This window comes from Cornus florida, unplaced genomic scaffold (assembly GCF_030987335.1).
Source record: "Cornus florida cultivar Cherokee Brave unplaced genomic scaffold, ASM3098733v1 CherokeeBrave_3.0.0_Hap2_Chr08, whole genome shotgun sequence".
Lineage (NCBI taxonomy): Eukaryota > Viridiplantae > Streptophyta > Magnoliopsida > Cornales > Cornaceae > Cornus > Cornus florida.
Window position 1 is genome coordinate 67,451,218 of NW_026775578.1, and position 14,505 is coordinate 67,465,722.

Consider the following 14,505-nt stretch of genomic DNA (forward strand, 5'->3'; position numbering starts at 1 on the left):
GAAATAGTTGATTATCTGATGCATCCACTTTAATTTTTCAAGTTGATACATTCTTCGTCAGCATGTGCAAGTGCCAAACGCCCTCATATATACTTAACCCATTATTATCATTAATTTCAGGCTGCTGGTTTTGTCCATATATCTCTCTGTTGCATCTGTACTAACTTGGTCGTTTATTCCTCGCTTTTTAAAGCTAATGATACAGCTTTCATCTCAAGTAAGTAAATCACCTGTATTTCACTTCTACTTTTTCTGCTTTGCTCTAAGTGGAGACTTCTACACGAATGTAACAAATGCATATCATGTAATTCTCTAATTTGTTTATTTTTCACCAAGTCCATTTTTAAAAAATATAAAAATGTATCACTCTAATGTAAGGAATACCATGAATTCATAGTCATTTAACTTTTGGCACTGACCAGTGGAATTAGTGTAACTGGTGGCCATCTCTTAAATTGGTTGGATCCTGCAGTAACTAACAAAAGAAAGAAAATCAAACATTCAGTTTATCTAGGATATTCATCTGTTTGAGGTTATCAGACTTGTGGTGGCAAACTAGATAAGCAAGTTTAATGTTCAGCTTATTTAGATTACTCTCAGTTTGGCTGGTACGTATTTTTTAAGTATGTATTTATTTGTGATATTCATCTGTTTGAGGTTTATCAGACTTGTGGTGGCAAACTAGATGACCAAGTTTAATGTTCAGCTTATTTAGATTACTCTCAGTTTGGCTGGTACTTGTTTTTAAATTTGTATTTATTTGTGATCTTCAGACAAATGAACTTTACCAGCTAGCTATGGTGGCTTTCTGCTTGTTATCTGCTTGGGTAAGTTCAATATATCATACATTTTCTATTGTTTGGTTTATTATGGACAAGATGTACATATTTTTGCAATCTTTTAATATGAATGCTCCTTAATGTGTGGCTCATTTTTCATGCATTATTACTTCATAATTTTTTTAGTGATGTTTTCAGTATAATTTTTATCATATGTTCAATTCAATGATTTCTGAATGTTGTGGCCAAGTAAAGTTTCACCAGGTCAGGCTGAATATCAAATGGTTGAAAGGTTTGGATGGGAAAAAGATGTAGAGGGAATCAGAGCTTAAATCTTTTTGTTTGGAGTGAGAAGAATTAGAGGGGAAGCATTGGTTACTGAAACAAGTCGAAATGATTTAAGCACAAAACTTGAAAAATGTGGAAGCTAAAAATTTTCAAATGTTGTATTTAGAATAAAAATGTATGCCAAGTTATATGGGAGTATAAGTTATTGGGACAACAGTTGCAGGTATAAAATTTGGTTATGAGATAATTAGGACATCAAAATGTTGATGATTGTTGTGTAGTGAGCATGCAAAGTGGCCTAGCTGATAAGGGCAAGGAACACAATTTGACGTTTTTCGATGATGTATGGAAGTCATTTGTTGAAGTGGGTTTTTGGCATTTTGCGCAGTCAGAGCTTGTGAGAATTGTTTCTAGGGTTAGAGAGGAGAAGTAGAAGAAAAATAAGACGGACAAGAAGAAAAATAAAGAAATGTAATATGATGGTTGTAGGGTTTCTACACACCACCTCTCTTATATATATGTATATTGAGATAAGAAAATGACAATAATGCCCCAAAGTAAATAAGTAAAACACTAAACACTGTCTAACTCTAACACTCCCCCTCAAGCTGGAGTAAACAAATTAAACATGCCCAGCTTGAAACACAACTGTTGAAAGGCACCACGAGCTAACAGCTTTGTAAGAATATTACCCAGCTGATCATTGGAGCAAATATAAGGAGTAACAATCTGTTTGCGCATCGACAGATCGGGAATAAAATGACAATCAACCTCTATATGCTTGGTACGCTCATGAAAAACAGGATTACTATCAATAAACATAGCTGCTTGATTTTCACAATGCATCGGCATAGGAGATGGAACATCGGTACCCATCTCTTTAAGAAGAGAGCGAACCCACAACATCTTAGAATATGTGTGAGCCATAGCAAGATACTCTGCCTCAACACTAGAATGAGCAACGACGTTCTGTTTTTTACTTTGCCAAGTAACAAGATTACCGCCAACAAATGTGCAATAACCAGATGTAGAGTCTGTCAGAGCGTTTTTCAGTCCAGTCTGCATCGTTAAAACTGATCACAGATAAGGAGGAAGAAGGCTTATACAACAGCCCACTTCCTCGCGCACCCTTTCAAGTAACACAGAATACGACAAATAGCCTCAAAGTGAGGTTGATGAGGAGCTTGCATATATTGACTAACCACTCCAACAACATGAGTAATATCGGGGCAAGTAACAGTAAGATATATTAATTTCCCAACAAGACGATGGTATCGTCCAACATCAGTAAACAACTCCCCCCCTGCTCACCATCAAGTTTGATGGTAGAGTCCATAAGAGTAGCACCTAAGAGACGAGTCTCGAAAAGAAGATCAAGAACATATTTCTGTTGAGATAGTGAGATTCCCTGATGCAAGGAAATAGCGAAGTGCACCCAGGTCTTTAGTATGGAATTGTTTACCCAAATGGCTTTTAACTCTGTGATTCCTATGGCATCACTTCCAGAGATGATAATATCATCAACATAGACAATCAAGACAGTGGTGCCTTAGAAGAATGACGAACAAACACAGAATGATCAGAAGTGGAGTGCTTAAAACCATAATCAATCACCATAGTGCTAAATCTATCAAACCAGGCACGGGGAGATTGCTTTAGACTATATAGAGCCTTTTGCAGGTGACAAATGAGGTGCTCGGTACCAGTAACAACATAACTAGGCAGCTGATCCATGTAAACTTCCTCCTGTGGATCGCCATGAGAAATGCACTCTTTATATCAAGCTGATATAAAAGCCAAGAACAACAGATTGCCACAGATAGAAGAACATTGACAGTTAAGACGGGCTATAGGAAAAAAGGTCTCTCAGTAATCAACCCTATAGGTTCGAGTGTACCGTTTGGCAACCAAATGCGCCTTAAGACACTCAACAGAACCACCAGGATGATATTTAACAGTATAAACCCAATGACACCCAACAGTTCGTTTCCAAGAAGGAAGAGAACTAAGTTCCTAGGTCTGATTCTTGTGAAGAGCACTCATTTCCTCATCCATAGCGTGTTTCCATCCAGACATAGCAAGCCTGCTCATAAGATAAGGGAATAAAAATAAAGGACATGGTAAAAGGAAAAGATTGCAAGGTGGAGGAAAGACAATGATAAGGCACAAAATTAGCAATGGGATGTTGAGTACAAGTACGTTTACGTCAACACAGTGCAATTGGTAAATCATCGTAAGTGGAGGGTGGAGGAACAGGAACCTCTGGTGGAGAAGATGCCATGTCTGGACTATAAGAAACAACCGGCCGAGATCTGGATCGCTAATTAACATGCACTGGGGAATTAGAAGGTAGAGGTAATGGCATTGGCAGTGTAGGAGAAGAGACGGAATGCTCCCCCTCACGAGGAGATATGAGATCTAGAGACATTCTGGCACACGATGAGAAGAAGGCAGTAAACTCAAAAAACGTCACTGACAAGGTATTACCGAGATTCAGGACTGTAACAACGATACCCCTTTTGAGGGCGGGAGTACCCAAGAAACACACACATAGGCGCACGAGGGGACAGTTTGTCATGCCAAGAAACACACATACACGCACGAGGGGACAGTTTGTGAAATCAGTTTATTTATTTTTTTAGGCCTTTTATCAACTTAAAATATCACTTTGATTGAATCTCCCTGACCTTCTAGACCCAAATAAAAAAACCATTTTATGTTATCATATATATATATTTTTTTATATAGAAAATAAAAAATAAAATAGAAAAAAAGAAAAAAAGAAAAGAAGTAGAAGAAGAACAAAAGAGAAGTATCTAGGAATACCATAAAACAAATTACTAACTGAAAGCTTGTAAGGAAGACGAGAATCCATTACTTCTCTAATTGTTAGAAGATCCAAAGCTTTTAAGCAATATTCTAGCATTACTTTCTGCCCAATTACCCCTCTGATATGACCTCCAAAATGCCAATTCACTAGAATTTACATTTTCAGCTAATGGCCAAACTAACCAAAAAAAAAAAAAAAACACATGTTCCCCACTAATGAAGAAATATTTTCCACACAGCAAACATGCATTACTGAATTACTTTAGCAGAATGTCTGGAACTCCCACAATGTATGCATTGTGACATAAGTGTTAGGCATTGAATGGGACTGCCTCCATGACCGCCTAATAATCTTATAAATGAAAATGCTGTAATTCATTGGGTGGAATATGTTGAAAACCAAATTTTTGAAATTGAATTTGAATTATGAACATATTTATCAATCTAGTTGAACTGAAATAGACCAGTTGCAACATTTAAAGAATTATGTTCATAACTTGAACCATGTGTCTTTTAGATAGTTTTTACAAGATCCTTGAATATGATATGTTGTTGGTTAATGGGTTTTTGCAAATATACTCAAGATCCAAGCATGTGAAGCATTTGATGCATAAACAGTTATTCTGAGCTCTAGCTTTTAAGACTTGTATGAGGGAATCAGCTACTTGAAATTTTGAAACTTTTTCTCATTGCTATTTTAATTCTCTGGTATGCCCTTTAAATTTTTCAGTGCAGTGATAAGCTGAACCTTAGTCTTGAGTTGGGTTCTTTTCTGGCTGGAGTTATGATATCTACAACTGACTTTGCACAACACACATTGGATCAGGTGCTTTTCTTGGCAACTTGCTAGTAATGTCATTGATCTTGATGCATTTAGCATGCTAGTCTCAAATTATTTTTTCAGGCTATAGTATTTCAGCAGTCTGCGTTAGTAAGTCATCCTTTGGTTGACAATGGACATACTACTACATTAAAATTTCAGTAACTTTGTATGTCACAGTTTTGAGGTTTATGCTGTAATAATAAACTTCCTGGAGAGAATTGTTTAACTTCCTGCATTTTTTTTCTCTCTTTCCTGGAACAAAATTCTCCTTTTCAGTTATTTCATCTTTCTCATACATTTACACTGTTGCGTGGGTGGATTGGACAGCTTGGACTATCAAGTGAGAAAATGCATAAATAAAATTGGTGGTATTGGTTTGTGCCCAAATCTAGACCTCCCCAGTGTTGTTTAAGGCGCGCCTAGGCTCGAGGCGCAGGTCTAGCGCCTGTTGTCATCCCAGGCTCATTGATGTTTACTAGGTGCTCTTCTCGTCCTGTTTGTCAGGCGCGCCTCACTGATTTTTTTTAAAAAAACTATGGTTATTCTATTTCTTAAGCCAAAAAGGGTACTTTTGGCAACCTAATAAACAAATAAGAAAGCCCAAGCGTACGAGAGAAGAAACTTTTGTTCAAAAGAATAAACAAATAAGAAAGTCCAAGAGTCAAAGTGTCAACCGAACAGAGAAAGAGTGAGACCGTGAGACGAACGACGAAGCCCTAGTTGCAGAGATGAACGAAGAAGCCACGTCAGTTCTTTCTTCTACTTCTCTCTCCTCCTTTCTTATCTTTGTTTACATCTCTCCTTCTAGTTCTCTTCTCTCTATCTATCTTCTTCTTCTTCTTCTTCTTCCTCTTCTTCTGTTTTTTTTTTTTTTTTTTGGTTAACAGATTTATTTCTTTTTGTGCTCTGTTTTGCCACTCAAAAAACAAATTCTGCTTTGCCTTTCAAGAAAACAAATTTGTGCTCTGTTTTATGGTTGTTGGATGCTTGTTTAGTTGATGGATTTACTTTTTTATATTTGATATTAATATTTAGAATATTGATATGACTTATGAGATATGAATGTTTTAATGGTAGTTTAAATTTTCAATCGTGCGCCTCACTTCACTTAGGCGCGTGCCTCTCGCCTAGGCTCCCAAGGACCTCTAGCGCCTTGGTGCGCCTTGGGCCTTTAATAACACTAAGCGCTCCCGACACAAGATTTTTCGGACTAGAACTGGGTGACATTTTTTACCCATATGATCTAGGTGTAGAACAATTAAAGGAGAAGAAATGGAAATGAACTGAATCCAAATGATTGCAAAAGAATTGGATGCTATAGTTCTAGCAAATGAATTGGTGGAATTAAGTCCATAAAAAACTCAAGAGAAAGCAAATTTAGAGGAGAGTAATTTCATGATTTGGTACAATTTAAGGCAGGCCCAATTGGTACTCTGCATAATTATGTTTTGAGGACATCAATTCTTATTTTATATTTTCTGAAGTTAGCTTTCGCTTTAATTATTTGTGATTTATTAGGATATGGAAGGCAAGGCTTCTTGGTAATTTCTAATTGTCTGGATGTTGGTTCATGGGTCTTGTTTGCTCATGTTATTAGTTCTTTACTTGGCTTAGTTTTTAAACTAGGAGTTATTCTAAGACTTTTTTCTTTCACTCTTCTTTAAATTCTTGCGTCTTTTAAGCCTTTGGAACCCATTGCCACACTTGGGTAGCCTTTTTTTACCCTCTAAAATCCCATTTGACAAGCCTTATTGGACGAATCCCTTTCATCCAATCAATCAATCTGGCACACAAAACAATTTCAAAATAGCCTTTTTTAAGGTTCACATCTACTCTTCACAGCCCGGGAACTTCTTCTTTCCGAAACCTGTAAAAGCCTTCCATGCACCCTTGCAAACCCTAATTCTTCATTTGCTCATGAACCCTTACCTACAGTGTTTAAGCTCTTTTAATGCTGCCTTACATTAAGCTTTGTCTCATAGTTCATTGGAAGGAGGGGGCATCTCTGCACTTGCAACCATCATGTTGTTTCATCTTTGTCATTTATACCTTGGTTTTTGTGGACTATTCAACTGTGTTTCAAATTCAAGCCATTTACTCTCTCTCTCTCTCTCTCTCTACACATTTTTATGAGTACTCATGTCATTTACATTCACTGTGAAAGGATTTGGGATCAGAAGATCTCTGTTAACCAGTTTCAATTAGATTCCTGCATTTTTTTGAGTTTTTTGACTCACTCCTTATAAGTGTCAAATATGCTGTTTTTCTTGTTGTAGGTGGAACCGATCCGTAATCTATTTGCTGCTCTCTTCCTTTCTAGCATTGGAATGCTCATACATGTACACTTCCTGTGGCTTCATGTGGATATATTGCTAGCTTCTGTTATCCTGGTTATTGTTGTTAAGACCACAGTTGCTGCTATGACTACGAAGGCCTTCGGATATAGCATTAGAACATCATTTGTTGTAAGTTGACTTTTTGAATTTTTTTTTTTTGGGGGGAACGAGATAAACTTGTCTTAATCAGGACTTGAACCTTGTACCTCTTACCATGGTGGTAACAAGAGATGCCACTTAATGGTGTCCTGCCTACGCGGGGTGATGGGAGGGGAATAGTGTAACCAGGCTCAACCTTTAACATTGTTTTTTGCACAAAGTTGATCCTCTTGGGAAAACTAACAGCTGGATTTGACTTGCTAAATTTGATTAAATTTGTTAGTGGTGAGGGCTGTTGTGTGGTTCAGCGGTAAAACGCTTGAGCAGCAATGCCACAGGCTAGATCGAGCCTCAGAGCAGTCATTTTGTGAAATACGAAAGATTAAGTCTATCGAGTCCTCCCTCCTCGGGACCTTGTTGTGGCATGATTAGAAATGGAGAAATGTCACCTTTTTTTTAAACTTATGCTCCGTTTGGTAGGAAGGAAGAGGGGTGGAGGGAAGATAAGAAAGAAGGAGCTTGCCCTGGCCCACAAATTTTAATCCCTCCAAACATAGCAATGCATCACCTCATCCATTCTTTCTACTATCCCTTCCATTCAACCAAACAAAAACGAAGGAAGACGCCTTCCCTCCCCAAGGGATGCTTCATCCATCTCTCCCCATCTCTGTCCATCCATTTTTCCCTCCCTCCTACATACAGAGCATTAAATATGTAACTAATTGATTTATTGTTTTCAATCTATTTTGCAGGTTGGAACATTGCTTGCTCAAATTGGTGAATTTGCTTTTGTTCTTCTGAGTCGTGCCTCAAATCTGCATCTTGTTCAGGTGCTTTCTCTCTCTCAATACATATGCATGCTATATCCTTAACATGATTCAACTCAACGAGCCATTATCTTTTTCTTTTTCTTTTTTAAATCTAATTTCATTTAAGGCACTCAAGAGGAGAGCACTCCCAAGAGAATATACATAAAGCCAAGAAGGCCAACTATAACTTTAAACTATCAATAAAATCCACAAAATCTTTCACAGATTTGCAATTTTGCCCATTATTTACCCAAAAGAATTTAAAAAAACTCAAAATGGCATATTTTAGAGACCAAATAGGGGTCTCCTCTCCATCAAAGAATCTCCTATTTTTCCCACGCCCACAAACCCCACCATAAACAAAGGGGAGTGGCCCTCCAAGCATCTCTGACTCGGCTATCCACTATACACCCTTTCCAAGCCTCAATCATGTCAACCGTAGAACCGGGAGATAGCCAAAACATACCGAAACATACTTGGACTTGACATCACGAGTTCATGTTTTTGAGGTGGTTCCTTGTAGAGTCACATTAAATGTTAAAGCAAAGACAGTATTTCCTTTATCACAGATTTTATTATTTTGAAAATGCTTAATCCCTTTCTTTGTTACAATTTAGCTTTATTAGTAATGTATTTGCTGTGTATAATGTGTCTATATTCTTCAACGATGATACACTAATCTCATGGTTATGCTTTTACACTGATCTTGTGAAATGAAATTTAAGGGCATGATAAGAATTTGTGGATTTGTAGAACGGTGATTAGAATTTATACTTGATCTGGCTACTTCTTCTATTTGATACTTCAAATGCAAATCGAGCTGGTACGAAGTTACTCACCACCTACATATTGACTTGTTGATTGCTCCAGTTGTTTAACCATCTTCGAACTAATTTTAGGGATACTGATACATTCCATAACTTAATGGGAGCTTGAACCAAGCGAATTAGAAACTTTAACTTGTTATTCTTATTGATTCATACTTATCTGGTACAATAAAAAATTTCAGCATGATTGATATTTGTAGATTAGTATCTTTATTCATAGTTTTGATATGATCTAGTTAGTTTCCTCAGCTAATTGATGCGTTTCGAGATGATCTGGTTATTTTCCTCAACTAATTGATATGTTATATGCAATTCGAGTTGGTCCAGACTTCACAATTGTTTAATACCTGATTATTGACTCCTTTACTATTTGTAAGGTTTAGTCATCTGGTTCAGACTTACTTTAGTGATATGTGATGCATTTGATACGTTTTAACGGATCTTCAACCAAAAATAATACCTTTTTTGAAAATTTAAAGGATCTTAAACCAAACATAATACGTATTTTGAAACTTTAACTCATCATTTCCAATGAAATTACATTTAGAATTGTTTAATTCCTTTGTACATTTACTATTTTCAAATCTTCACACCCAGAGGATCTCTTCAGGTCGTCCTTTATCCAAATCCATCTAACAACAACTCAATCCAATCGAGCTCTGCTTCTTTCGTTTGGAGCTACTTTTTGATACCAATCAATCCACTTCAGTCGTTCGTTTGAGTCTTGAATACTCAATAAGTAAGCGTTGATGTTGACGTTGTGTGCACAACACCGCTACAATTGTATCAACACTCAAATAACATCATAATCACCATATCTAATGTAGGACGATATGTATGAATGATGAAAAATGATATAGATATGAAATCTATCTGTATGGATGCTAGACACCCTCACAATATGCACTCTCACACAGAACACTTGAGGATACATAAACAAATAAAATATTGAAAAAGCTTTCAATAAGAATCACTATGCTTTTTTCTATGCGACACACTAGGTTTTGTATAAACTCTAGTATTTATAGAGAACTAAACTTGTTTCCTAAGTCCAAGACTTCTAGGTTAAGAAAACCCAGTTTAGGAAACTTTTCCCGAGCTTTTTGAGTCATGCGATGGATACTTGTAGGACTTCAATCAATCGATGAACATAGTCACTTCCATTGTGTACTATATAGGTTACTATGATCAATATTTCTTAAGCTGCAATCGATCGATGAAATCTAAACTTCGATCATGACAAATCTTCTTGTAATCGATGCTAACACTAGCTGTGATCGATCCACTTGTATGAAGGTTCTAGAAATTTGTTTTCTTGATGCACAAGCGATGTCTAAGTTATCGAAACTTCGAACTTGACAAAATAAGCACGGATGCATGTTTAGAAAACTTTTTGTTGATAATTCCCAAAGTAGGTTTAACAAAACTTGTAAACTTAACATATATGGCCTATGCATGTAAAAAGAAACAATTATATATATGTGTGTGTGTATATATATATACACCTCATACAATACTGTACAACAATATATATATATATATATATATATATATATATATATATATATATATATATATATATTGTTGTACAGTATTGTATGAGGTGTCACACGTGTGCAGTTAGATTACATTGTATACTAGGGTTTTCTGTATTCTGTATCCGTCTTCACCTACTACTCATTACCATATATAGCATTACTATGTATAAGGTTTACTTGTTCTCCACTCACCTACTCCTGCTGCTTCTCCTATATAAACACCGTTGTATTATTGTATTATTTACTCAATAATATATTATCTCTCTCTTTTTCAACATGGTATCAGAGAGGAAATCGATCCCTCTTAAAAAAAATTTTATAGTCTTATTCAGACTCCGATTTTGATTCCATCTCAGCTTTCTATCAGCAATCTCTTCTCGGTGATCTCTCCTAGGTAATCTTGGTTCTCGTCTGGGCAATCTCTTTCGGATCCCTCCTCGGCTCTCTCCTCGATAATTTCTCTTGGGTTCATCTCGGCTTGATCTTGGTTCTCTTATCTCGGCTCCCTCTTGCTACTATGTCTCATTTGTTCGACAACTCTTATTATGGATACCAAGGGGTAATAGAGATGCGGCTTGAGTCCATTAGTCTGACCATTCACCGGAGTCATGAACTCCGGTGAAATCCTCTGTTACTTTTCTTTGCTCTCCTTTTTTCTCTGGTGTTTTGCTTTTAGGGGGTTTTTCGTTTCTTGTTTCCTTGTTCTCATTTGGCTGCTTTCATGAGAGTCGTCGATGGCTAGAAGCTGTCGTTTTTGGAGGTCACAAGCCTCCCTTGTCTGGATCTACAAGGAGAGGTGGAGTGTGTATCTTGATTCAGAGGGCATGTTTTTAGGGTGGACAATCACAACACTTCCACTCGCAAATTGATGCTCAAGTCTTGCCTTGTTGGGAGATTTGACAGTGATGCGGGGTCTTTGGACGAGATTGAAGAGTGGGCTATGAAGACATGGAGGATCTCGTGTGGGTTAGGGTTTCTTCTTTGGCTGATGGTCTTCTGTTGTTCCGATTCCCGTCGATTAAGGAGGCACAAAAGGTACTTGATAGGGGAAAGAAAACATGGGGCGATGCGCAACTGTTCATCGACCTATGGTGTTATAGGGTTGGGTGTTTTGGGTTGAGAAAGAAGACTAATCGCCGGAGAGTCATCGTGTACGGTCTTCCTTTGCATCTATGGTGTCAAAGCTATTTGTTGCAATTGGGGATTTATGTGGAGGGTTTTGGGATGTTGAGGCGTATGAAATAAGCGACACAGAGAGGATTGTTATTATTGTGGTTGAAGGCAGCGAGATCCCGGAGTCCATCATCGTGGAGGACAGGTGGTGGGTTTTCAGAATTTCATAACAAAAGAAATCGCTCCTTCCCTTGTGCCATTTTCCAAGTCCTGTGTCGGAAGTGAAGGTTCGAGGCCATCTGTGGTGTTGGAAAGAAGGAAGCGACCGTCCCGCAGGCCTGGGACTGGGTACTGGGTCTGGGAGTGTGTCGGAGGTTCAGAAGATGGATCTGCAGGACCGTCGAACTCAAGGACAGGGACGCGTGAAGTTGAGTGCGCCAAAGGTGAGTGGGATTGGGAGAGACGTTAGTGGGACACGTGGTTGGCGGACAGCTGCCTCCTGTTGCAAGTGGATGACAGCTGCTTCTACACATGAAGGGGCACGCGAGAGTAGGGGATATTTGAGTTCTGCATCTGATGGGCCTGGTGAGATTGGGCCTAGACAGCGTGGGCCTATGTAGATTGGATCGTGGGTTGACAAAGCTTCAGAAAGTTGGGTCGGGTGTGATAGGCCCAAGTCATTTGGGCCAACCTCTTATCCTAGGCCTGCACATGCTAAGTCCAAACACAAAGGCAGAAGAAATAGGGTGGTGAGCTGGGCCCAAACAAATGCTTAACTGTTTCTATCAATGTATTGCAGCCCAGCACAACTTTTGTTAAGGTGCCCAGTAAGGTTTCTCAAGGCATTATCCATGATTTGGCACAACAGAAGTCGGACTTAAGGTATTGGTCGCGATCGGAGAAGGAGCATTGGGCAAAGGTGAGTGTGAACAAGAAGAAGGGTGCTGGTTTGATATCGAAGAAGTTTTGGCACGGTGAGTGCTGTCAGAACTTGTTCTCTGGTAACAGATTTGGACCGCTTCAGTCGGGCTCTCTGTGATGTCGAGTATGGTAGTTGTCCATCCATCAAAGATGATTGTCAATCGTCGATTAGATCGCATAAGTTCGGTAAAAGATGGACTAGAAAAGACAAGCAAAAAATGGGTCCGCCCGTAAGGTTAATCATTCAGATCCTGGTATGTACCCTTCATAGTTGTCAAAGGCGCCGAAGGCGCTCGCCCGAGGCGCGCGCCCGAGGCGCAAGACGCATACAGGCGTGGTAATTGCGCCTGTAGTACAGCCAGGCGAAGCCCTTTGATGAGGCGTGCGCCTTTAGTGTACAGCGAGGATCCCGAGGCGCAAGGCGGGCGCGCCTGATTAAAGTTTCTTTTTAAATGTATTTTTACTTGCAGGTTATAAAAGGGAAAAGGTATATATATACCTTATAAGAGTTAGTACAGGCTGTGGAAGTCAACTTTTGACCAACTTGACCCAAAACAAAAAGGAAAATAAATAAAAACAAAAAGGAAAGTTAATCAGAAAGAGAAAGAGAGTGAATGAAAAGAGACAGAAGACTAGGGCTCGCTAGTTGCGACTGCGAAGTCTGCGTCGCTGCGATTGAAGATCTCTTTGTCTCATAATCTCATTGGCTCGAATTGAAGGTATCAGGTAAGCTCTCTTCATCTTCTCTCTTCTTTTCTCTCTCTTCTTCTCTCTTTTTCATCGACTGAATTGCTGAAATCTGTTTTTCTTAAGTTGCGCTTCATTTTTTTGGTTTGTTTCTCTTATCTTCTTCTCCTTTTTTTTTTTTCTCTGAAATCTATGGTTATTTTGTTTTTTTTTTTCTTATTACTATTCTTCTTCTTTTTTGGAAAATCTATATATATATTTTTTGTTGCGGTTCTTTCTGGCTGCTCTCAGTCTTCAACTGAATTCCCTATTTTTTTTGTTTAAATCTGTTTCTCTGCACCTCTTATTTTTCTTAAATCTGTTGGTGTTACTCTTCTTCTTCAGCTGGAAGTCTGGAATTGGAAGCTCTGTTTTTCTTTTTTAATAAATCTGTTTCTCTAAAGTCTAAACTTCTTTTTTTTTAATCAAAAATCTGTTTCTACTTCTTCCTTTTCTGAAGTCTGTCCTTTTTTTTTTTTGGCTGCTACTCTTCTCCTTCTTAGTTTCCACAGTTGAGTCCAGAAGAGAGAAGAAGAAATCTCTGTTGTGTCTGATTATTTTGTTTTTCTGAAATCACAGCACCATTAGCATGTTTTTTTTTCTTCTGAAATCTCTGTACTTGCCTTTTTCCCTGTAGGCTGTAGTTGAAGGTAAGGCCTTCTATGCATGACCAATTGCGAAAAACATAAACCCACGCACACATTTTAGGTGATGATCAAGATTGTGATATGTTTATTGATGATGATGATGATGATGTTTAGATCCTTTGGTGTTGTCTTCTTAGGAGTTTAGGAAGAAGTGAACATTTCTATGTTTGTTTTGGTTTTATTTAAACTGACTTTTGCATCTTTATATTAGTATGTTTGTTACTATTGAACGTAGTTCCCTTTTGCATTTTTATGTTAGTATGTTGATTATTAAACTCAAGTTTTTGGTTTACATGATTTTGCATCTTTATATTTACTATTGCCTCTTTATTAGATTGTCATTTTTAATTTTTTCTCAACTTGCACCTCACTTCACTCGGGCGCGCTCCTCGCCTTGCGCCTTGTGCCTTGCGCCTCAGGCTCCTGGGGACCTTGGCGCCTTGGTGCGTCTTGAGCCTTTAACAACTATGGTACCCTTCTTCCTTTTCTCAGAGCTCTTTTTCTGCTCTTTCTTCTTTTTCTTCTTCTTCTACTCCTTTTTGTGGGGTGTTGAGGAGTGAGGTGGGGGAGGATTTTGATGGGACGTCGTTGATGTCTCGGATGTTATCGCCAGTGGTGGAGGTGTCTCCGTAGAGGAGGTGATTGATACGGATTTTACTGGGAATGGGGCTTTTAGGCTATCAGAAAGGGATGGGACGGTTAGTTTGCTTGTTGATCGGGATATTGATCAGAACTATGTAGGGCATGATGAGTTTTGCTCTGATTTCTCC

General features: G+C 38.2%; 1 protein-coding gene across 3 annotated transcripts in view; it reads left to right on the forward strand.

Moving 5' to 3' along the window:
* Positions 1-14,505, forward strand: part of LOC132271938 (K(+) efflux antiporter 5) — a 54,471-nt gene that overhangs the window by 22,233 nt on the left and 17,733 nt on the right. For all 3 annotated transcript variants that reach the window (XM_059773440.1, XM_059773441.1, XM_059773442.1), the window contains 5 exons: positions 121-217; positions 774-827; positions 4,627-4,722; positions 6,996-7,184; positions 7,907-7,984. In XM_059773440.1, the coding sequence (XP_059629423.1) occupies positions 121-217; positions 774-827; positions 4,627-4,722; positions 6,996-7,184; positions 7,907-7,984 (514 nt within the window). The remainder of the gene's footprint in view (positions 1-120; positions 218-773; positions 828-4,626; positions 4,723-6,995; positions 7,185-7,906; positions 7,985-14,505) is intronic.